The sequence below is a fragment of the Parus major genome, chromosome 12 (genome assembly GCF_001522545.3).
Source record: "Parus major isolate Abel chromosome 12, Parus_major1.1, whole genome shotgun sequence".
Classification (NCBI taxonomy): Eukaryota; Metazoa; Chordata; class Aves; order Passeriformes; family Paridae; genus Parus; species Parus major.
In genome coordinates, this window is record NC_031781.1 from 4,537,014 (window position 1) to 4,562,698 (window position 25,685).

The following is a 25,685-nucleotide window of genomic DNA, read 5'->3' on the forward strand; positions in this document are numbered from 1 at the left end:
ACCCAAAGTTGCTCGAAAGCACAAACTTCCCCGGCGGGTGCCGGTCCGCAGGGCGGCTGTCGGAGCCTTAATGTGGCGAGAGGGGGGAAAGACCAAAAAGGACTTATTTTCCGCACCCCCCCCCCCATCCTCGTTTCAAGCACACAATATGGTACCCACAACCGGCCGTGCCCACCGGAGTTTGAGCATAAACTAATAATAGCTGGATAGTTCCACAGGCTATCCGAGCTGGCGGGTCTTCCTCTCCCTCCCTCTGGAGCGACTAAAATTGACTGTAATCTACTGAAAGAGAGTCGGAAAGCAGCTCGTTTGGGTGAGGGGGTGGGGGACTGGAGAGTCGCTGCAGGAAGGATATAAATAGATTTTTTTTGAAGAAAAAGAAATTGCTTTAGAAGTTAATGTTTGGGAATATTTGCTAACAGGGATGGCTCTCTTGCCTACCGTGGTAACCCTTAAACCTGTCCCTCTCCACACATCCACGGGAAACCTTGCTGAGATGTATTTTAAGAGGCTGTCATCTCCGTTATGAATTGCTGAGGTCTGTTGACACAAAACTGAAAAAAATCCAGACGATTCAAAGTAAAGGCTGACACTGTGTCCTTACAGTCTGTGTTTCTGAAGGTGGGGGAAAGATTTCAATGACATAGAGTTAATAATAGCAGTGTTGCCCTTAACTTCGTGCTGCCCCAGTGGATGTGCACTGCTTTATGTCACAGTTGTCTTGTCATTTGTGATTTGCTTAAGAATAGGAATACATTTCATATGTATGTATATGTCATAGGAAGTATTCTGAAAGCCTTTTAGATTAGTGTCTTTGATCTCACAGTACATTTTTGCAAGCATGTACTCAGGCCTTCTGAAAAGAAGGCTTATCAGCAGAAGAAACAGCGTTGTTTATTTGGGAGAGCTGTAGCTTACTGTGTTAATATCTGCCTTCACCAAAGGCATGGTTGTTTATTCCAAAATCCTTCCCATTCGGACAGATTCTTTCTGGATTCTTTTAGGGCAGGCATTCATATTTTTAAATATCTTTGACCTCTGGGAGCCAATGGGTTCCCTTTTCTTGCTGTCATGTAAATAAAGAAATTCTTCAGAATAAGACCCTGAGAAATGTCTACCTACAGGGGGAGGAGAGGAAAGGGAACATGCCAGTTCTCGTCCAAGTACCACAGCCTTACGGCCTGATCCAGCCTTGCTCTCCCACGAACAATCTCTGCTTCTGTGAGAATGCCTAAAGAAGCAAAGGGGATTCTGTGCGTGATGAAGCACAGCTAAAGTTTGTGGGATGTTTTTGATATTTCAGCAGCTTTTCATGGATTGCAAGTTGTTGCATTCTCTTATTAAGTTCAGAACACAGTATCAATTTTTAGAATAAATTTCTTTTGGGTACCAGTTTGTGAGTCAAAGCTGTGTTTTCTTTCTGGCTGCAGAAAGTTTTATAAGAAGGTTCCTCTACCGAGCAAGACGTAAAAAGGCTTTTAAGTTGTAAATAACGTGTTTGCATTCCCTCACCTTATTATCTATGTTATTCTAATAAACTCTGCTGGTTTTTTAACCAAAGCAGTTTTATTCCAATTAATTTGGAGGGGTTTGCTAGAATAGATTTTGTTAGCTCTGTGCTCTCTTATCTGAGGTTTTATCAGAGTGGGCCTGATCCTGCACTGAGGCAAGATAAGCAAAAGCTGAAGCTACTGGCAAAGATCCATAATTTCTTGCAGATATAGAGGAATGATCCTGAAAAGGCCACTAATTCTGTGTGTGTGCCTATGGTGGGAATCAATGCCGGCTGGCTGCATCTGGAAAAGAAACACAGAAAGGATGCAAGACCTCAACCTGACCTGATACCTTCTTCCTTGTTTGGTTCCCCTCATGACCTGTTCTGTGAACCCAGAGAAGAGAGGAGTCACGAATGGATATTTGATGATGATGCACAATTGCTGGGCAGTAGGTTAATGCTGTAACCTGTGGGCTGAAATGCCTGCTGAGCTCTGCCCCAGGGCTGCTGTGATTGTTTCTCGGGAAGGAAATATTTAATAGGAGTAAAGAGTGCAATGGTAACTGGCACCAAAGCTTGAGCAATCCCCTGTAACTGACTCTTCCCCCCAAGTAGTTACCTGTTTGCACCCTTCTTGTTTTAAGGAGGCTGGATATAACCTAATTTTTTGGGGGCAGATTTACCAGGAGCTGAGCTGAGCTGATGAGATGTGCTGCTGAGTTCTTCCCATTACCAGCTAATTTTCTTCTACTTTGGACAATGCACCCATGTGAATGATTCAGAGCATTGATTAGAAACATGTTTGTCTTTAGAGGTTTTCTCTGTATATCACTGAAGTAATCTTTTACTACAGGACTCTCAAATATGAGGCTGCTTTTTGAAACAGCCCCGGAACTGTTACATTCTGGCAAGCAGCAGACTGAACGATTAGAATATTTTGCCTAAGGGGAGGAAGGAAGAAAATAAAGAATATTTTTGGTTTTTATTTTTGTTTACAATTGTATTAATTATTGTCAGTGTGTTGATTCTTGGTTCTGTCCCTGATAAATCGCTGGTGTTCTACATTATCTCTCTCCTCCCGGGTAGCATGGTTTTAATCATCTTATGCTGAGCTAAGGAAAGCTCGGCTCAGCCAGTTGTCCAAAGGGGAATTTCTCATTGAGATTTAAAAAGCAAAATCCCAGATTGGAACAAACCCATTGGGGAGGGTGTGTTAGGTGATGGCCACTGACTGGCAAGGCTCCTTTTAGGAATCATCACATACAAGAATGTGCATCTGTGTGGGCAACGGAATTAATGGCTGTGGAAAGGAAAGCTGTTGGTTGCAGTTAATTTTTCTTTTAAATAGTACACAGAGGGATTCCCGTGGGAGCATGGTAACAACCTCTGCTTGAATTTCTGAGTGGTTTGATATGAGATAATTGAAAGCCAGGTCAGTCAGGGGCGTCCTGTACCTGGATCGCCATTGCCTCACGTTAGTGGAGATTGTGCACGTGAGTGCTGGGGAATGTGGCTGCTGGTGCTGCCACTGGGGAGCAGAATAAACCCCCTCCTCACTTTCCAGCAAGGCTTTTTGTCACTTGGACTTGAAAGAAAATTGCCATCTGCTAGAGGGTGGGGAGCCATTTGCTTCTTGTGAGGAAGCAGGTGTGTGCAGAATTGCTGTGTGTCTGCTTGGCTTCGTCGCTGCTCTGCAGGGCATCTCTGACCAGGCAGCAGAGGAGAAAGGGATGTCTGTAGGGGAGAGTGCTAGTGTGGGGTCCAGGGTCCAGTGCTGCTTTTCCAACAGGTTTAGCACTTGTCTGATGCAGACAGTTGTTTGGGGCAGCAAGCTGGAGGTGTTATCCCTATTCCTGTCAGATAGTGAGCAGTGAACACTCGTGCTCAGAGCAGTAAGGCTTAATATCTTCCCATCAACACTGGAAGGTGGGCCTGAGGCTGCCTCTTCCAAATTAGTTGCTTCTTCATGGCAGATTTTGATTTGTACTTGTCATTTCACCCCAAATGAGGTTAATGATGCTGGTAGTGATAGCACATCTGGGCTAGCAGGGCTTGAAATAAATAACTCTATTAGGACTGGATGCTTTAGGGTTTGCAGAATGCTGTGTAGAGGAAGTTCCTTCTCTTGTTCTACTGACCACCTGCTGTGCAGTCAGAAAATCTCTCCCAATTATGGTTTTGATGCTTGGAACCCATCTGGAAAGGAGCAGAGAAGCTGGGAGATGGCTCTGCTTGTCTTCTGCTGTGCTCTACTAAGCAGAGAGACAGCTCCCTGGGAGGGCAATCTACCACCATGAGTGACTGACAGATAATGGCCCTCCGTCCCTGTGAGGGCTGAGCAGCCTCTGTGACAATTTGTACTCAGTGGAGGCACAAATCCCCAGTGTCCCTGCAACAGCCCTGTGCAGGCTGTGCTTGGTGGCAGAAACTGCTTTGAGGTGTGCAGAGGCACCCTGAACTTTCCAGCAGTAAAAGAAGAGCCTCACAAAGAGGAACAAATGTTTTTCAAAAGTCATTTGCAATATTTCGTGCTATTTGAAAACAAATTTCTCCATTCCTGTTCCCATTCCTGAGTGCTTCCTGCCCAGTTCTCTCATAGGGAAAGAGCAGAGCATTGCTGCTTTCTTGTCTGTGACACCTTAACACCATAACCTGCCTGCACTCATCCCCTTCAGGACTGTGGTTTCAGGAGTTTGCCTTTTTCAACTGTATACATTGAGAAATTGTTAATTGAATTTCTCTTGAGAAAGCGTGTGGGTTCCCACTGAAATCGATAAGGCTCCTGCACATAGACCTGAGGGTAAAAATGGGCTCCTGCTTGGTGTTTGACAGGCGGAGTTCAGCAGCTTTGTTGTAAAGAAGCTTTGTGTGTGTTGTGTGTGCGTGCAACAGCCCCTGAAAAGCTGAAGGTGGTTACAGAGTGTCTGAATGGAAACCTGAACGTTTATCCTTGAATGAGCTTCCTGGTGTTTGGCTTTAAAAGCTGTCAGAATGGCTCTCGAGGGCTTGCGTGCTGGGGCATCTGCACGCTGCAACATGGAACATGTGCACACGCTGTACGAGCCACACAATGCTTTTTCCAGCCAGTGAAATACTCAAGTAAGATGAAATAAAAGCAAAAGTCATTACCAAGCAACATACTTGAGTGAAATATTCAGTATGGATAGTATCTGAATGCTTTGGTATTTACTTTTCTAGGAGCCTCTTGAAAGCAAAATGTGTTTTGTTAGCAAAATTGTTTTTCCTCTCTGGGGTGTTGGTAGTAGTTTGTTGTTTTAGAGCAGTTCCTGTAATCTAACCTTCATCCTCGAGTTTATTATTGCTGGGTTGCATGGGGAATGGGGTTGTACAAATTGTTGTTACTGGAGAGTCAGTTTCTGTCAACAAGCTATTGACATGGTTTTCTTTAGGTTGAGTTATTTGATCTTTTGCAGAATGCATGTAGATTTTCTTCGTTACTTTGACAATTTTCCAACAACCCTAACCATTCTGTCTCAGCTATTATATTTTGGTCATAAATACAATGAGAAATAAAAGGTGTTTATGTCGATCAAAGGATTCATCCTTCCTCTGTAAAGCAAAGTGTTTGTTGCATTGACTGATGCGTGAGTGATGGGGATATTTAACCAGATGAGCTTGTGATGGGTGAAAGGGCTGCAGGGCGAATGACACAAGGATCTGAACGCGATCAGGCCAGACAAAAGGTGCACGGTCTGTGCTTCCTGTATCTATTCATTAACTCATCGCAAGGTCGTTATCCGTGCTTGTGATTAGGCTACCGTGCCACCTCCTCGGAGGCTGCTTCTCAGTCTGGTGGGTTGCGGTGCAGGAGCTGTTGTACAGCACAGCTTCTCCCAAGGCTCTGTGAGACTGCCTTTCAGGAGAACCAGGATCAATTCTCCTCCCACACGTCTAGTTGGGACTGAGAACTCCAGAGGAGATAATTGCTGACAGCAATCAGATTGGGTGCTAAATGCCATATAAACCATCTAGGTCAATAATGATGGTAAAGCCTTGGGCACAGTTGTCAAAACAGCAGTTGAGTTTGCCTATCTCTCTGCGCAGCGACACCACTGTGCGTGGAGTTAAACGCAATAAATACAGGATGTAACATGATTTTTAGCTCTGGTGTGTGTCAAAATCCCTGAAGTTCTTGCAATGAAAAGGAGTTCTATAATAAGAATGTCTCTTTACTCCCTCGACCTTGTTCCTTCTTTCACTGTCCTTGAAGAGTGAGGATGGAGCTGTGCTTTCCATGGACTAGGCTGGAGTTGCCAGTGGGTTTCTGTTATGATTCCGCTGAAGCCCTGGGTAGACCTGGGGTATCCCTGGCTTTTGCTTATGTGAAAACTGTTCTATCCTTTCCCACAGTGACATTTGGGGAATTCCCGAATCAATACGGACTGTGTCTACAGTGAGTATCACTGTGATAGAAAACCCGGAGTGATGCATTACAAAAGGCACGTTCATTTACCTGACAGAGGTTGTCTATCTTGAATTATTTATGAGGTCTCACAGCACACTAGTAAATTTTGTAAAAGCAATGGAATCCTGGTAATGTGAGCCTCTTCACTGCAGCTTCCGTAGTGGAGTTGTTCTGAGGAGGTACAGGAGGTGGGGGATGGAGGAGGAGGAGGAAGAAATAGGCAGCAAGTGGAGGGATGGAGAGAGACTGCTGTTTTCATGTGCAAATGATGAGGTGTGCAGAGCAATGAAGTGCGAATTAGTTAGATCATGCTGTGCGCTGGAGCAAAAATCCATGTAGTGTTAGAAAGCAGCCTATGCTTCAGGGAAGGGTGGGGGGTAGAAAGGATGGGGAGTGCGGGCACAAGGACAGAACAGGGTGAAAATCTCATGACCAAAATACTGGCTGCTTCCCATCTGTAGAAATCCTGTTTGCAGGGCTCGTTTGGTTAAAGTACATACTCGTTTTGGTGAGGTTTTCTTATCCGAATTCCAGTAAAAGAGGGCTCAAGCCAGAACTGGCCAGGCTTTTCTGTGTGGCATTCAGCAACCGAGAGGCTTGGAAGTGTGTAGAGCAGGTGGTTGTTGACCAGAGAGGTTTGCTCAGGATAACCTGGAACATGTGTGTGCACAGGAGCATTGAGTCAGTGCTGTCTAACACGGAGAACGAGGGCAGTAAGAGTCGAGTCCTGGCAGCAGTGCGTGGGCTCCCTTCAGTCCCTGCTGCAACACCATTTCAGTGCTAAAAGTTAGTGCTGCAGCAGGCACAGCACAGCTTCGCGGTGTGGCTGCCACTGTGCACCTGATTTTATGGTAAATAGAGCCTGCCCCGTGCCTTTGGGCTTCCGAGCCTCTTGGCCTTGTAAGCACAAAGTTAACCCTTAAACGGTCAAATTGGCGGAAAGAATTGGGAAAGTATTGTATCCATCTCCACTGAAGTGACAAATGAGGATATGATTCACCTTATAAATACCAATGCCTCTCAACTCATAACAGTGCTGGGTCTTGAAACTTTTGTCACAGGCTGCCAGTTTGCTGTCAGGCTCTGTTTCTTCTCCAGTGGGCACTTAATATTCTGCAGTCTGGAAGAATCCCATATCTAAAGTCTTAGTTTACATTCATTCTCCAAACAAGAAAGCAAAACAAGGGACATATATCTAAATAAATTTCAGTGCTGACCTGGTATAAGCTACTTGCCCTTCAGAAATATATAAAGCTCTCAGAGATGTAATTTCTGTTGAACCAGAGATATTACTGTGTTTGAGTTCTCACATCTATTAAATTTCATGTAATAACTCTCTATTGTTGCTAATGAACACTTTCTGTACAGTATGAAACAGGGAGGGTCATGAATGCAGTGCTTTGCATTTCTAATGTATATTGGGTTTTACAGGCAAATTTTTGGCAGATGTAGCATGAACACCAAAATAGACAGAGACTTAAGCCAAGCAAAGCACCTAATGTTCAGCTTTATCAGGTGTTGCAGATTGAGTCAGATTCTGGGCTGTGTGTGGTTGAACATCTTTTTATTGCTCCATAACAAACTCAGTAGAGCCAGAAGGAGCCAAAGTGCCATTTCCTCATGTCTGAGGTAGTCCTGTAAATTAGAGGTCTCTGCTAAGTGTTCACTGTAGTGTCCCATTCTTGGGATCAGTGTGTGGGGGAAGTATTGTGTGGGCTCATGTGCTTCCAGTACCTCTGCAGATGCCCCTTGCCCAGGTAAAAATTAACTTTCTGCAGCACTGTGTCATGCACACCAGGGGAAGAAAAGGGTGGAAGAAAAAGCATTTAATTATTCAAGGCCTGCAAGCCAAAAAGGGTTTCAGGACAGTGAGCTAGGCATGCGTCAAAGCTTTGTGGGCACTCTTCTGCTTTCCCTTCCTCCTCTGCCTGCTCTGGGAAGGAGGGCAGATTACATGAGTATGAAAAAAAAAATAAAAAAAAAATCAATATTTTTCTCTTCATGCAGCTCTTATTTTTTATTTATTCTGTTTTTGTTGGCTGTAAAGTCTTAATAATTGTTGATCAGTGACCAAACTGATGACATTATTTTGCCGTCTATAGAATGACAGGACTTCCAAGAGCATGGACCAAAAGAGACCCTCTCTGTGCATAGGGATGCTCTCATGTCCCCACTTGGCTGCATGCTGTGGGATTTCTGATTGAGCCATTCCTGATATTAGGCTTGTTACAATGCAGAAAAATTTGCTGTTGTCAAGTCTTGTGTGCTGTGTTCTGCTGTGTAGGTTTAAAAGCCGAGAATTGTCAAGAAAATTTTGAAGATGCTGGGACAAATTCATCCCTGATGTAATGATGCTTGTGGGATTATCCCCAGGATAACTTTCAGGCCTTTGTCTTTTAACTTTTACATATGATGGTGCTTGTGGTTGCTTCTGGTGGGATTTTTATGGTGAGGTGGAGAAAAGAAATGTAGCTAACACATCTACTGTCTGCTGATGCTTTGGTCTCAGTTTTTAAGTAACCCCATTTAGCACCTGCCTGCCTGTTTGACCCAGCAGCATAGATGTTGTGCTGGCATTTCTGACATCAATACCACCTTTTTACCCATCATCTTAAGGCTAAACTGAACCCTTCCGTGTCACTTGCTCCTTGCTATGTTTATTTGTTTTGATCTACTCTTTACCGAAGAGAAAAATCTAACCAGCTTTGTCTCACCTCAACTGCCTGCTAGGTGCTTGGGGCACTTTTTCATGTGAAGTGGCTTCTTCCACAGGTGAATTTACACCCTCACTTTCCCCCTGCTTCCCTGTGCTCCCTGCCCAGACATGAGGACAGAGCAGCTGGGTATGTAAGGTCTCTGACAGCCACATTTTGGCATGAGGTCTCACTTCAGCACTGTCACTGTTGAGCCCGCTCTTACCTTTTCCCCTCTCACAGCCGGGTCGTGCCAGCCTCACTGGGGCCGTGTTTCCTGGAGCAGGCAGTGTTACCAAGCCAGAGGTGAGAATGCATCTCAAGGCTGGGGCTCTGCATGGAGCTCTGCCTGTGGCAACACTGCTGTGTGGGAATCTTCTTTTTTCGCCCTTCTTCTCTTGACACCACTCCAAGTGAATCCTTGTGCTGAAAGCACTGCTGGTTTGTGCAGTTTATGAATGTGATTATGTGTGCTGAAAGCAGCCTTGCCTTTTTTATTTCATCAGGGCCTCTTAATAAATGTCATTTATTATTTGGGGACTCAGGCAGCTCATTGCATGGCCAGTTACCTTTCCATTGGGGAGTGGCTGCCAGACCCCAACCTGTTTTCTGGAGTCACAGCTGGCTGGTGGAAGAGCAGGCTGCCAGGAAAAAAAATATACACTGTTTTTATAGTAGCTAGCATAATACTTGACTTTCATTCTTAGTTAAATCTACCTATTGCTGTGTTTGTACCATTCCTGTTGTTCTCAGATCTCACTGGGTAATATGAGGGCCCTTGTACATGAAGTTGCTTTCAGAGAATGCCAAACAGCTTCAGAAAGGAAAGGTGTAGTAAATGTACCTGTCCTTCTTACAAAGGAATATCAGAATGATTGCAGTGTGGTGAAATGGGACCTTCTTGGGCTGCAGGTGAGATGTTCCAGCTGCATTACCTGAGGCCTGTGTTTACTCAGGTAATGTGTGGACCTGCAGTTTCTCTATGTAACAATCCCTGTTAGATGAAGGATTCACATGCAAGGCCTGGTGCTTCAGGGCTGGATGGAATTGGTGGCCAGAGCCCTGTTCCATCCTACAACTGCCAACCTGCAGTACTGAACTGCAGTTTGTTGAACTGCTCTGAAGTTTGTGAGGTTCATTGCACAAGGTCCAGATCCCATGACCAAAGCAAGGACTATTGTATATTGTATTTTTTATGTCTAATTTTCCACATGAAACTAACCTTGCTTCCTCATTTGGCTTGGTTACAGTATTTATTACAATGACATTCCTTCTCATTTTTTTCTACTGCTATGATATTGAGGTTTAATATTTATCTTCTAATAGTTTCTGAGTAGCAGAATGCTTGCATTACTGGCAGTGATGTATAGTTAATCCTGAGCACAGATAGCTGTGAGAGGTCCAGACGGACTTCAGCCCTCAGTGGCATGCTTGTGAGTGAGGAAATTAGCTTGGAAATTGCTGTTTGTTAAAATTGCTTCTGTGTTAATCTTGCTGTGATTCCACAGCTTTTGGCAGTATGTGGGTTAGCAAGATGGTTGTGGCCGAGAATGAGGGCAGGTTCTCACTTTAAAAGAGTCTCAGCAAAGACCTTGTCTTACACCTTTGCTCTGAGGAGATTTACACTGAGGAATGTGGCCCATTTTTCAATTGCCAGGCCTATCTTCCAGGTGTTTTCTTATCCCCAATTGACCTGGCCTACTTTCTGTCCACTGTGTGTTAAAAGGTGACCAACCTGTCATTCTTGGCGAGCATCGGGAGCAGAGCGTGTGTGCCTCAGGCTTGTTCCCTGAGGAGACAGGTAATTCTTTCATGATGCCCTTGGGACTGTCCCCCCTCCCATCCCCTCCCCACTGCACTGTGAGCATCTTGTCCTGCTCTCCCTCTTCCACTCCTTGTTGTGGTTTTGTACATGTGCTTCGTAAAAGCACTTGCATTTTCCTATTGCTCCTTTTGCTGCTGAAACGAAGGCTTCAGAGACTCCAGTAAGTCAGTGGTGGAGCAGGAAATGCAACCAGATCACAGAATTCTGACTCCTCTGTTCCTTTAAGTGAATCCACGATCTTAGTGGTGGGATAAACGTTTGTTCTCTTGTGTACTAACAAGACATCAGATTTAGATGTGAGAACAGAAAATAGGGGTAGGAGGATTTGGACTCCAGGGAAAGTGTCTGTCCCTTTCTTCGGTGTTGGGAGGATGGGAACTGCCCTTGTGGATGAAAAGCTTCTCTGAAGGACACTGATCTCTGGCAAATGCCTGAACATCAAAGCTTGAGCAATGCTGTTCTCTGTGCAGTCAGAGGGCAAGAGGCCTTGCTGCTGAGTGCTCAGCACTGGACTTCTCCAAATTAAATGGGTGCCTTCTGCTGCATAAGCCCTATGTTGGCTCTTTGTGCCATGTAAATTATGGTTAGGCACCTTTCCCAAGAAATGCTCTTTTTAAAATTGTATTTTTGTGCTGATGAGGCACACATTTAGAATTGGATCTTGTGCTTATTGCCTCCTTGTAGCAAGTGCTCATCAGTGGGACCAGTTACTGGGCAAGCTGTAGGGCAATAGCTCCTGATCATCCCTTGGACATTTAACCCCTTGGACAGTACCTGAGATATCATCTGAACATTTCCTGCTCTCTATGTGTATCTTGGAGAGAAATTCTGGAGACCATTAAGCTGGGTAATTTACATGCTTCTTGAGCCTGTGCCCAGGGAAATATATTTCACAGGTAATTTCAAATCTCTTGGTGTGTGGAAGAAGTCATTATGAACAGAAAGGGGCTGGTGATGTCACGGGCCCCATTGAGAGGACCACATTAGAGGATGGGATTTTTCTCTTTTACAGGAAAGCGTCCAAGGCATTCTGTTCATGGGGTGTTGAGATGTCAGGAGTTCGTGAGTTTAATGTTGATGCTCATGTAGAAAAGCAAAAAAGAGAATTATCATGTAATCCTCAATTCCAGTTACATGTGACCATATTGTGTAGGGAGCAAACCTGCTCTGGGGTACCCACAGGTGTGTGAGTTTCCTGCTTTGGTGTTCCAGTGCTTTCTTCCAAGGGCAGACATCAAAGTTAGCATCAGGAGGTTGAATTGCAGGTTTGACTCTGCTCCCAAAAGTCTGTCTGGTTTTGAGACACTGCTTCACCTTTGTAGCTCCATTCTCCCCTCCTGAAAAAGATGGAAAATATTTTTGTTGGACATATTAGGAGGATTTGACAATTTACTGTTGATCTTCCTTTCATGGGGTCCTCCAGGACAGGAGGTGAATTTTTTCAGTGTGAAAAGCTGGCTGTGGCTGGAGATGGGGAAAACTGATCCATGTACAGCAAATCCTGTGGCACCTTCTGAGTATTCCCAGTGTGGGTCAGGCACCTCCATTTATACAGATTTGTATCCTTTTCAGAGGAACAGACTCGTATCACTTTTCAGAGTGATATGTAGAAGATTTTTTGCTGTGGAGGGAGCAGTCTTTGTCCCAGTTGGATGGGGAGAAGGAGAGAGGAGGTGACCTGTGAAAGCTGGCAGCTTCATCCCTGTTGTTGTGCTCTGGGTGATGCATCAGTACTGGGACAAAACTGAACTGGGCTTCATGCTTCCACTCTGTCTGCTTCAGAGCTTGTCTGGATGCCACCTTACAGCAGGAAAGGTCTTACAAACAGCTTTTAGATGTGTATCACAAAGTAGTGAGGTAATGGCATAAAATGCAGTAAACTGCTATTTATTTTTTTTAATGCTCTCCACCCCCACCCTTTTTTTTTTCTATTGCTGAAAGGGACCAATACAATGAAGAGCTTCTGCAAATGAAGGCAACTGCATTTGAAATAACAGGGTTCTGGGTGTTTGGCTGGTGAGAGATGCAATAAACGAGCATCGCTAAGTGCTTTATAATAACAATGATTACAATGCTCTCTTAGGAGCCAGGAACTCTCAGGTAGGGGGATGGTGTGGAGAGGGCTTGTTTAAGGTGGGGGGTTTAACAAGACAGACATGGAGTGACAGTGATGCTCAGAAACCCCTGCAGAATGTTACATATGGTGCTGTGAGAGGCTACTCCAGAAACCCCAGGAGACTTGGACTGACATGATTTGAGGCTGAAGCAATGACAATGGATGCCCCTAAATAACTTCTTGTAGCAGGATGTCTTTGTGGCAGAGTTTAATGACATCTTTCCTTGGTAAGGAGGGAAGCTGTTGACACAAATTCAGCAGAGTTCTGACTAGTCAGTAGTCCTCCACCAAACTCCTGGCTTGTCTTTATTGATCAGATGGATCATTTATGCTCAGTTTGTTTCTGCCATGGGCATGGTAGATGTTGAAAGCAGTCCTCCAGTGTCAAGTGGCTGGTAAGAGTATACATTGTGCTGTTTGCCACCTTTGTTTTGCTGCAACTCTCCATTGCAGCGTGACTCTTCCTGGCAGTAGGAGCATCACAGGCTGGAGAGTCTTGAGTGAACAAAAGCATGTTGGGAAGCTCTTTTTTGCCAGGGGCTCCAGTCAATCCTTCATTTCCTGTTTTCCTGCTGCAGCATCACATCTCCCTCACCCTTTGAGCAACATGCTTAGGAAATGAGAGATGACTATAGTGTATGTATTCAAAACTCAGTTCCAGCCATCAAGATGTGGCACTTTGTTCTTTATCATGCTTTTCCCTAGATCTTAACCAGGTTCTACAAAAAGGACCCAAACAAGGGCCACCGTTTGCTTTGTCCAGTATCACACTATTTGAATAGCCAGGAGGTGATGGTTGTGAACTATCCTGAGATCTTAAAAAAGCCTGCATCAGCTTGGATGCAGTCCTACTGTTGCTCCTACTGATAGAGGAGCACAGGGCAACTCATAGCATGTAATCATAAAGCTGTTTGCGTATGCTTTAGTGGGCAGCGTTCTGGTGGCATGATACAGGAGCGCTACCCGGACCGTCATCTTTCAGCCATCCAGCCCCACGTACTCAAATGACAGCTTCACTGTTTCTCCAGGCTGTGTAAAAAGCTCTCCCATCTCCAACACCAAGTACAGGTCCTGCAGTTATGTCTGTTTTGCCTTCAGGGGTGGTTCAGCCTTCCATCTGGTGATGAGGATTTACTGGAATGAACAAGAAGATGCAACAAGCGATCTTACTTCTGTGGAGTTCCCAAGAGAGTCATGAATTATACACAGAATAAACAAATAACCTGATATGTCTGTCATTATATCATAAAGGACTTTAATAATTCATGCAGCTTGCAAAATCCTTACTTAGACCTACCCTCCGTAACCTTATCTTTGCCGTGGGGGATGGGATCTCTTCAGCCTCCACTCAGATTGCATCTGTAAAACAGGAGTCAGGGAGGAGGGAGGTTTTATCGTAAAACTTCATCTGTATAATGGGTTGCAAAGTGACGTGCAAGAGTTATCAGCCATTGGGGTCTCAAGGGGTGCTGAAAATGACAAGTGGCTGCATTGGGTGAAATTTATGCAGGTAGTGTACTCCATAAAACTGACACCTATTCACTTATTTATTAATTCATTGTGTTTCAAGTCTAGATTTGTGACAGGCTTTGAGATAAGGAGCCCAGTTCTAATCCTGCACGACAAGAGTTCGAAGATGGTGCAAAGAAGCCATGGGCTTCTCTTGCTCCTGATGTGCATCAGCAAGTGTGCCATGGAAACAGAATTCCCAGATGTAAACTGAGAGCAGAGTTTTCAAAAAAGCAAGGAGGCTAAGGCATTACATTAGCTTGGGTTCTGAAAAAAAAAGTTAATTGTTTTGGGTAGGATACTGCTGGTATCCCCAGTGTTGCTCCAGTGCTGACAGCCATTGCCTTTGGCTTATTTTGTTTGTTCCAGTCCTGTAGTTGAGTACTGTATTCAAGGCTGGAAGGGCCTTTTGGGAAAGGGCTATCCTCTGCCCTGTAGTCTGCAAAAAATACTTGCTTTGCTTGCTTTTCCGTTTGTTCTTTTCATTGCTTTATCAGTGAGAGGTTGTGCACATGTTGGGTCAGAAGAAATTGGTGCCTGTGTGGGATCTTTCACAGCAGTGCCAGGCAAATGTACCAGCTCACACATTCAGTGGTTTCTTCCTCTGTCTGTGGGCAAATCATCTACCAACAGAGATTTTCCTCAAATCTACTCCTAGGCTTTAAATTATTCACTGCATTATCCTTTGGCCTTCAGCTCCTTTGCATATCAAATACTCCAAATCAGCTTTTTGTAAAGTTTGAAATTCAAGATATTTTGATTGGACATGCAGCTCTCAAAGAATAGTTATCGTGGCTCTTTGTCATACTGGGAGGGCATTTCAAGTGGGGTCCTGCAGGGATCTGCCCTGGACCTGCTTTTATTCAATAGTTTCATTAATAACTTAAGCAATGGAATGGGAAATATGCTTATAAAATTTGCAGGCGACACTGAGCTAGGAGGGGTTAGATGTACTTTGAGAGGCATTACCAGAATTCAAAATGATCTAGAAAAATTGAATGGCGACCTGGATATCAGCAAAATGAAATTCAGTGAAAACAAATGCAAAGTACTGCACTTACGAGGGAGAAATGAAATGTACAAATACTGAATAAAGAACATCGTCTGGGTAGCAGCATGACAAAAAAGATCTTGAGAGTTATTGTGGATCACTTTGAGTCAATGAAGTGCTGTCATAGCAGAAGGGCACATTTATTCTGCAGTGTTCAGTAGGTTCTTGGACAAGACTGGAGAGGTGATGTCTTCTTCCTCATACAGCACTGGGTTTGGCTTCTGCTGGAGTACCTGACCTCACTTTCTGGCACAAGCCTCTGGAGATACAGGCAAACTGTAGAGAATCCAGAGCAGGGCAACAAAAATAATGAAATATTTGGAAAACAGTGCAAAATGGAGAAAACTGTGAAAAGCTGAGTTTGCCTTTCCATTTATTTTACTACTCAAAAGGATGCAACAGAATAATGATCTTCCAGTCCTTAGGAACTTGTTGTAAGATTTTTTTCAGTGTCAGCTGTAGGTGGGATATGTGAAAAGAGGGAATTGATATTTAGTGTGAATAAGAAGGGAACTTTTTTACCATATACTGAAAAATTGAACTGGGAAGAGGTACTGTGGAGATCTTGGGTTCACCTTCAGCAGAGAATTTGAAGAACAGATTCGACAAGACTTCATGCAGAGGGTTCAGGTATTTAGATGTCTTAGTGCAAGTAATGGTGGAAGAGGAGTTCCTGAAACCCCTGCCATCCTGCGTGTCTGTGACTGACAGAACAGCTACTGCCTCAGGTGGAGTTAGACCTTGAATGGGTAATGCTTCTGTTTTTTGATAGCGAAATCATATTTAAAGAACAATTATCCCATTGTCCTAAATGTCACTGTTGACAAGTTGGTGGTTACTGTTAATTTTCTCACAGATACCTACAGAAATATTTGTGCTCAAGAATTATGAAATGAAAAAAATTTTTTTTGGTGTAATTTTCCCCTCAGACTTATTTTTTCCTCACCCAGCTTTATCTACCCCACAGGTTGAGAAAACTCCACAGTTACCCTTTTTATTATCTTTTAATATTTGTTGGGGTGTCAAACTGGGATAAAGATGGATCTGGTAGGGGGGTTGGCACTTGGGGGGTTTTTTAGGTGCAGGTTTTTGCAAGACATACCCTGCTACAAAAAATTGAAAAGCAGAAGATAGGACTCAGAAACAGACCCCTAAAGTCAGTGTTTGAATTGAAGAAAACAAAATAATGTCATGAAAGAAGTGAATGCAGACAGACTATCCCTTTCTTGACTCTAAAAAGATTTTCCTTAGAATATAGTTTTAATATTCATTTGTCTTGTCCTTCCCCCCTATAATAATGTCAAAGATTCTTATTACAGGGAAGACCAGATGGTAGAGGTGAATAATATCTTGATAAATATTAAGAAAAGACTAGTCCAGCAGGCAATTTTTTCCCACCCTTCCTTTATATAAACACCTGGGCACATACTTTAAATTAAAACACAGTCATAAAATGACAATGTGGGAGGCTTGATAATGTCTGGAAGCACGGTCAGTAAGTTATTTGGAAGGAAACAGGTGTCCTCTCTAAGTTGTATCTTCAGGGGAAAATAAAAAGGCAACTTGTTTTTCCTTGCTGGGTAAATATTGGCTGACGTGGGGTTTTTACAGCCTAGGTATGTAAGAGAGCTCAGAGGGGGCATATCCTGCACACACACACACACACACACACACACACACACACGTGTGTGTGTGCACTGACACACACTATTATAGTTAAAGGATTAAGCATCTTGAAGAAATAAGCCAATTATAAGAAGTTCCTGCACAGCAAAAATTAGACAACACAGTAATTAATAACCTTATTAAATAGCAATATTTGGGCACTGAACCAAAGCGTATGAATCAGGGTGAAGCATTCTTGGCTGAACACACTGTGTGAAGTGTAGACACTTGTTCAAAACATACTCTGTGTAGAACCCAATAAGCTTTGGGGCAGTAGATCCACTTAGCAAGTAGTTTCTCCTCTTGTGCTTTTATGTTTCTGTGACTCTCTTGTTTTTGAGGCCAGGAAGGCAGTAAAAGAAAAGGACTAAATCCTCCTGTTTTATTTTTTTTTCCTAACATCCTCTTCTGTTCACAGCCAAACAAGCACTCTCCTAAGGCTTCTTTTAAGGAAAAAATGTCTTCAAGCAGAAAACTAATTTTCTTTCCTCTTGCTTCTCTTTTCCCAGTTGTGAGAGGTCCCTTGCAATGAGGCTTATTTTCATTAGTGGTTTGTGTAACTGCCTTGCCTGCCCTGGGTTAGCCATGAGGAGGTGTCACTGCAGCCTCTGAGGGGTCTGGCCCATGTACCCAGAGCCACCAAGGGACAGAGTGATCTTGGGCTGAGCTGCTGTGGCACATCCCTGGTGCTGACCACAGGCTGGCAGCGCATGGCTTGCACTGGCGTCTTCTCTGTGAGTGTCTCCAGTTTCTATACAGAAGACCAGGACTCAGGCTGCCATCTGATGTGTGCACAAGTGTGGGAGGATGCGGGCCAAGCACAGCCTGTCTCCTGTCTTTCCAGGCAATTATCATTTTCTTCTGAAGCTACACATTTGGAGCAGCACTGCAGCCTCAGACACCAACATGGACATGCATGGATGTCTCTGCAACTGCTTGGGTGACCTGAACCATGGAACATACCCTAATCCTAAAAAAAAGGTCTGCTGTGACCAGTGGCAAGGCACAGGTGCCCACTGAGCAGGAGAGCAGGAGTGGGACATGTGGGATGCTTTGCTTCTTGGCCCCAACTGCAACAGCAGTGATTTGCCTCCTGATGTTCTGCTTGACACAGTAAATAATTTTGAATATCTATTTACTTTTTAAGGCCTACTTTATATCATTTTTAAGAAAAATCAAATATGCAAATTATGTAATCAATTAATATTTTTGTTGTTTTCTTTGGAGAGGCAATGACAAATGGTGTTGTGTTTTCAAAAATCAGTTACCTCCCTTGCTAATGTTGCACTGGAGGCTGTGATATATACAGGTGAAGGAAACAACCATTTTTTCAATACTAAAGATTTTTAATGGATATCCTGAATGTGTATATGACAGCTATAGAGTTGTTGGGTTGGGAGAGTCCTATGGAGACTCCTCAGCAACGGGAGAGCCAGCTGAGACAATGGGGATGAGTGAGATGCGCTGGGTATGTCACTGCCAAAGAGAGGCCAGGGGATAGTGGGGCTGCCAGGCTCCTTCCATGCAGTTCCTCCAGGCACAGAGCTATTAAATGGCATCACAAATTCTTGAGCTCCAAGGTTTTCTCCTGGCCCGTGTTTCCTCACTACAGCAGATACCAAAGTGGTGCTTGGTTTTAGGAGGGGACGGTGCACATGGCTCGTAAAGGAGCCTGGTGCCTTTCTGTGAGCACCACCACAGCCGTGCCAGTGCCTTCCCGGCTGGTGCATCAGCTGTGTTCTTTATGCTTTATTTGTAAATGATGTTTCACAAGAGCAGCAGGGCACTCCTGGCAGCATGTTTGGAGGAGTTATCGCTCCTCAAGCCCCGTAACGCACCTGAGGCGTGCAGTAATGGCCCAGGAATGCGATGACTGTCGTGTCTTACTGCTTACAGCTTCCATAGGAGACACGCTGCACACAGCAATCTCCATGTTCATCACGGGCTAGCAGTTTCTTTACCCTCTGCAGCCTTGCTACAGTCATCTTACATCAAATTTTAAGTGCATTAGTTTCATGGTTTGTTTTTTTTAATGGTAACTTTCAACCCATTATATGGCAACTGAGATGAAACCTCCAAATTTGAGGATGTGGTCTACTCTACAGACTTCTCTCTTGGACGTTACCAGTGTAGATGGACATAGTAATGGGTCAGCCAAAAGTTCTGCCAGTGCATGTGGGTGAGGAATGTACTGGGTAGAAAAAAGAATTTTTACTACCACTGGCAAAAGCTCTTGGAGAGCCACACGACACCAAAAAAAAGAAGCTGCTTCTGCTATTACTTTTTTTTAATCTAGAAACCTGGTGTCTGCTATGCCAAAATGCTGCCCTTTTTATTTGATAATGTAATACATGTATTTATTTGTTTTTAATATTGGTACTACAAGCCGTAGCTGGACTCTTTGGGAAACTGCTGGTCTGTAAGACTGAGAGTCAGGTATCATAAGACTGCACAATTAAAGGGAATTGCAGCTTTTCTCGTGAATGAAAAACCCAGTGGCTTTTCTCTGAAATAGTAGTACTTCTTGGGGCGGAGGCAGGGGGTGGAATAAGTTAAATTTTTTTTTTTTAAACGAATCTGCTGACTACATTTAAATTAATTGTAAATCCCAGCTCAGTTGAGTGCTCAGTGTCTCTTTTGCATATGCCAACAGAGTAATATTGATGCCTCTGTCTTCCTCGCTAACTAATCCTTTCTGAAGGCTTGGCCATACGTGACATTTAAGCGGATATGAGCAGTTGTTAATGTTGATGGATACAGCATAAGATGGGAGGTGATTTTCCCTTGCTGTGGTGGTGTAGGTGTTCCTGGTGAGAGCTGACACAGGCAGGTGTCACTGAAATTGAGGATCTTGTACAGAGCTGGAAGTTAAGGAAAAGTGTCAGCTCCATAAGTGCTCAGTGGGGTTTCTCAGACCGGTGGCTGAGTATGAGCGTATAATTGATTTTTTTCAGTTCACTGGACAAACTAGAGGAGGGGAAAAATAAATTTGGTTTTGGTTTTTCAAGGCTTTTTGTTAAATTAATGCCTTATGTAAAAATAGATATTTTTTGGTGAAAATGCTTCAGAAGATTTGTGGGTAACTTTGGTACTCAGGGTAACCTGAATATACTTTTGATAAAATATTTGACTGGAAAAGGAAAAGAAACAAAAACCCGCAAACCCGACCCCCCTCAGCTCTGTCTGGTACCTTCCCATTGGCAGCCCCATTGAAGGCTTTGCTCTCCCTCTTCTGCCAGAATAGGGGCTTTGCTGATATCTTCTCTCATTTCCTAAAGTTCCCCTCCCTAGCCATGCTTCCAGGGGACAAGAAGCAGCATTGTCTCTGCGGGAAGATGGGACACAGCATAAGTGACATTGGAAAGCTGAGAAGGCTTGGTGTGCACAATTAAATCTTGTTTTCATCCACAGCCTTGTATGTTATTAACTGGCAGGAATTTTGCCTGAGTAACACACGTGTCTGTCAGCCCTTCACTCTGCCCTGCTGGTCCCTCACCCCTCAAAAGTGATGCTTCAGCTCTGCTCTGCTCCTCAGCTAAGGGCATCTTTCTGCTTTGATAATTCTGCCCAGTTTTTGGGCTGTGCTGTGTAATTCAGAGTCCTCCAGTGCCCAGCTGAAGAACAGTTGGGTTTCTTTGTTCCTTGATCTCTGGGAGAGCCCCTCCATGGTTTGGGGGTTGTGGGGGAGTGTGTGTGGGCTGCCTGGGGGATGTCTCTTTGCATGAAGAATGAAGTAATTCGGTGAACCCAATGAAAGCACAACCTCCCCGAGCTGGTCTGCTCCCTTCCACCAGCACTCTGCCCTGCTGCTGGCCTTACCTTCTACTCCTTCTGCTCCTTCCCTCCTTCCTGTGGCATACATTGAGAGAGAAATGTTGCTGTAAAAAAAGCACTGAAGGCAGTGCCAAGTGGTGCAGAGGCAATCAAGTGTTGCTTTTCCAGGTCAGACAGGAGATTTGACATTTGCCTGGGCAGCAGCTGAAGCCAGGAAATCTCATTAAAAGAAGGAGAATTATCAAGTTCTGTGGATTTAGAAGAGGGTTTATATGTTGTTGTTTTTAACTTGATGTTATTGCTGTAAGCAGAAATCCGTGTGGCTGAGCGTATGGAAGGGTGTAGTGCCTGTTGGAAGGCCTGGCAGCCGGCTCGCTCTCCGTGCAGGGCTCAGGATGAAGGACGTGCCAGGGGCAGCTCCCGGCCCTTCCCGCTGTCTCAGGAGGCAGCTCTGCCCGCAGTGGGCCTGGCAGAGTGGCTGCCTGGCACAGGTTGGGCTTTGCTGAAGGTGCAAAGCAGCTGAGCCCTCGGGCTCTCTCTGCTCTGTGCTTGGCTCCTGGCTGTGCCCAGGTCTCCCCATGGTGCCGCAGTGATTATCCATTGCTGCACAGGACAAGACACCTTTGGCCCTGCCGTGGCTCGGGGTCTGCTCTCTGCCACAGAGCCCAGCTGAAGCAATAAGCTGTTTTCTGTACTCCACAGCACTTCGACCTTGTTAATCACTCTGGGCTTAAATAATTATCTACTGCAAATGTTTATATAAGGAGAAAATAAAACCTCAAGCCTTGCAGATTTTGTTGTACCTTTTTCTCCACTCTTCTCTCTGTGGTGCCTTATTTATAAATTTTGAAGTCTTGAAGTTTATAACTTGCCCCAGCTGTAATTCTCAAAGTGGTGTGTACCTGGTACTCTGCCCTGCACGGTGCTGCAGAAAGAGAGAAGTGAACTTAGCTGAGGCACTGATTTCCTCCCTCTCCCTTCAGTCCCTTGCTTATCTACTCAGTGTCAGGGCTCTGACTCTTTCTCTCTCTTTCTCTCCCTTTCTCTTTCTCTCTTTCTCTCCATCTCTTGCAGTATGCAGTACTGGGCCAGGAGGCTGGAGCAGGAGATTGATGGAGTGATGAGGATATTTGGTGGAGTCCAGCAGCTCAGAAAGGTAAGCTGTCTTTCTTTTACCTGTGCTGCCTTTCTTGTGGCAATGAATGTTCTCATCTGCAGAAATCACCTGTGTGAACATTTGCACTCAGTCACCCTCTCAGCTCACTTCATGTGCAGGATCATGGCTGGCTGTCCTTCTGGTTCCTGGGCAATCAGGTGCATTTATCAAGTGTGTGGGAGTGAGTGTTGTTTGTATCTGTCTGTCTCTGGGGCTGCATGTCACTGCTATCTGAGCATGCACCTCTGGGGTTTTTCCTATATGACACACTAAAAAATATTAAATTCAACTAATCTTTCCTCCAGAGACTGAAGGTAGTTTAATTTGTGTTTTAAATTTAAATTTGTATTGACAAAGCAGGAAATGTTGAAAGGATAATTTTTCTAGCCATGTGGAGCTCCTTGTTTTTAAATATACATTGCAAGTAAAACTGTAATTGTTGTTCGGCTACTGTTTCCAAGTGCCAGAAAACAAAATTCAGTTACTGATGCTGGCATCTGCCTCCTGCTCCCTGATATGCACCAGGATGCAGAGGCTGCAGAAGCCAGACCTGCTCTTCTCTTGGCAGCAGTGCTCTGGGTTGGGTTAGGGCAGAACAGCTTCATCGGGGTTTATTAGGTTTGGGATCAAACAGCCTTTGACACCTTACCTGTTTCCCTTTCCCCGTAAAACCCTGTTTCCCCTTGCCCACACTCTTGTGCTGACTAGCTGATTTGAAATTGAGCAATTTGGAATAACAGTTACCATGTTAATCTAAAGAAAATAGGCTTCTCTAGAGTGATAAATATGTTACCCCAGAAAAAAAGCATGGGTGTATTTGTGTTTTCTGGTGACAGTGACATGTTCTTCTCAGATGCCAATACTTTATGGGGACTCCTACTGTCTGTCTTGCACTAGTAGCTATCTTGGCTTAAACAGAACTGCTAAGATTTTATACTGTTGGTTGTAACCCATTGTCTAAACACAGAGGTCACACAATTTTCTTTTAAATGCATTTTGAAATGGGTTTACCTGAGGGCTTGCAAAACTCTTCATCCATTCATTTGTGTTCGTATTTGAGCTCTAGAATGGTGTATCTGGGCTTTGTGTGCATTCATTTCAACTGAACTTGTGTATTGATATAAACTTCATGTGCAGCATGAAAAGCATATACACCCACTTGGGTTTCACCAGATATTTCTGAATGTAGCCATGCATTTGTGCAATGCAGTTTTGCATGCTGGCAGGGTCTTAGAGCTGGGGACCTTTTCCAGGCAATACAATGGTGCAGCAGCCAGCATTATCTTCAGTAGAGCATAGTCATAAAAAACAAAAGGATTGCTACTACATTTTTGTACATGTCCTCTCTTACAATTTATTCTTATTAGCTTTGATTTTACTCCTTTGCATGTTAAATAGGTATATCATGTAATTTTTTTAATGCCATAATTAAAGAGAAATTACACCTCCAATTTGCCAGCACTTGACTCCTATTGGCCAGTCAGTCAATTACAGGTAAGAGAGCTTCCCACTTTTCCTGTTTAATTCTTCTGGCAGAACATAATGCAGTACTTCAATGGATTAATACTGGATAAACTGACTACAGAGGGATTGAAGGGGTTTTTTTTGAAATCTGTTTGGGAATCTTCTTGTAAAGGGAGGAAGCTAATTATTGTATCTAGTAAATGCATAAACCAGCTGAAGCCAAGAAATGAGCTACTGAAAATTCCACTGTGCAGCTGTTTGAACACCAGAAAGGACTGGAGGCTGTCTGCCGATCTCTAGGGGAGAACTTGGGATGTGGAGTTCAGGTTTGATTCGTAGATGCAATATCAAGTGGATGATCCTTAAGAACCACATCGCTTGCTAGTGCACACTAGCACAGCTTCACTGATGGAAAATGGCATGGAGTGCTTCACCCCAAAGAACTCAGAGCTGTACCTGCAGGGAGTCCTTAGCCACCAGTTGCACACAGGTTCATCAGGGTTACAGTATGGGAGCTGTCTAATGTCATAAAGTGGCACTGTAACCTACTTGGAGACATGATTTAAAAAGTGAAATAAAAAAACCTCTACATTCTGTTGCAACCACACTCAAAATTTAGAAGGTGAGCAGGCACAGAGGGAAGGAAGAGCCCCTGAGGAGCTGTGGGAGCTGAAACATGGTGTAGCTAGAAGCTAATTCCACCCACTGGGATTTCACAGGAAGGCTCATTATTAAGCAAGAGTAGACCCATGCGGGGTAGGAAGGATAAAGAAAAATGAGGCAAGTAGAGCCTGTTTTTTTGCTAAAAGCTGCTGATGTTCTTTGGGCTTGCCATGTTGGCCTGGGACATGTCTGCAGAGGGGACTTCTGGTTCATTGTGCATAGTAATATTAGAAAAGTGTTCCAGTGAGGGGGAAAAGTGCTGCAGTGTCACCAAAGACAGAATTAGTTTTTTTGAATTGGTGGGGTCTGTTGTGAGGTGGTGGGTTTCAGTACCAGCTCTCATGGGACTATGAAGCTGTAAGCACTGAAGGTGGGCCCATGCCAGAAATGGATCTTGCCTTCCCAGGCCTGACTACCAAAGTGACAGACCAAATAATAATAATAAAAATCCTCCTCTGAGATTTGCTAGGTTTACTTACAAATATTTTTTTTCTTTGGTTGCTATGAAAGGATGAAGACATTTTCTTTGGTTATTACCTGAAATCATAACTGTTATGGCATATGAGGCATGAAATTTATTGTCAGAAATATGGTGTCCAGGAACATAACATTGCTGAATATTTTATCTTCTTGGAGTGCTGCCCACCCCAGAAACATTTTTGTTTTAACTCTTCAGTCATTTCCTTGAGCTGGGCTAATAAATGTTCAATGCCCCTGCTTCCCTCCTGTCCTGCCAGGTGGACAGGCAATCCTCTGGGGAGATTTTCCAAGCTTGTACCATGCAAATGCTCCTTTGCACAAGAAGACCATTTTTCTGGAGCAATTACAGGAGGGTGAGAAGCTCTGCTATGTTAAGAGGCATCATGCCAAGGGCTCTTCTTTTAGCTGTGAGGTACCACCTTGCTTCTCTCCTGATGTCCAGACATTGAAAACACTGAAGTGCAAACATCCCCATTAGACAGACAGACCTGCTGTGGTGGGGTACCCATATGATTGAACACTGTGGGTTTGGGGTTGTATGGAGGATTATGGCCTTGCTGACATGACCTGGTGAAGTCAGTGTTCAGCTGCTGTGGTGCAGCATCCTGTTGGCTGGCTGGTTGCTCCAGGCATGCCTTAAAACAAATCCCAGCACTTGGATAAGGGTATGTTGCTTTGCCTTCCTGTCCTCACCTCCCTCGCAGCACACCAGAGATAATTGAGAGCACAAATCATTGCTAATTTAGCTCTGACTGGCACAATGATATGTGGGACTCGATAATGCTGGCTGAATAGATTGACATTCTTAAAATAATTATTTCTAGAATAAGGAATATTATACTAAAAATACAATTCTCTGATTTCCGTTGGGTTTTTTCTGTTAGCGACTTCTTTGTGGCTACAGTGGACTCTTCACTTTGCAGAACAAAAAAACATTTTCTTTTGACATTTCTTGCTACATCACACTACATTTCTCTTTCTTCTAGTGTTTTGGCACAAGTAAAAGTTATTGATTTTAGTCAAAAATTAATTAATATTTTGTGTTTCCAGCCTAGATGCTGCAATCCTGCTCCAGGGTAGACTGTACTCAAGAAACTTCCCATGCTGGTGCAGCCCTGTCCCAGCCTCCCAGTGTCCTGCAGTGCTGGCACTGGTGGCAGGACCGATGACAGCAGAGCTGTGTGTGCTGCTGGGTTTTGTGCCTCACTGAGCAGCTCCCCTGGATGTTGTGTTAAAACTCCTTTTCTGGATAGCTGGGCTGAGGCTCAAATCTGCCTTGGCTTGTTACCTAAATTGTGTTTGATCCTGTGTCTCCTGAGGTGAACAGTGAGCTGGTCAGAACATCCCCCCCCTCCAGTACCTGCTGTC

At 44.2% G+C, this 25,685-nt stretch overlaps 1 protein-coding gene across 2 annotated transcripts in view; it reads left to right on the forward strand.

Moving 5' to 3' along the window:
• The window catches only part of CACNA2D2 (calcium voltage-gated channel auxiliary subunit alpha2delta 2), a 209,672-nt gene that overhangs the window by 791 nt on the left and 183,196 nt on the right, over positions 1-25,685 (forward strand). For both annotated transcript variants that reach the window (XM_015641326.2, XM_019008136.1), the window contains exon 2: positions 21,629-21,710. In XM_015641326.2, coding sequence (XP_015496812.1) covers positions 21,630-21,710 — 81 coding nt within the window. In that variant the 5' untranslated portion in view covers position 21,629. The remainder of the gene's footprint in view (positions 1-21,628; positions 21,711-25,685) is intronic.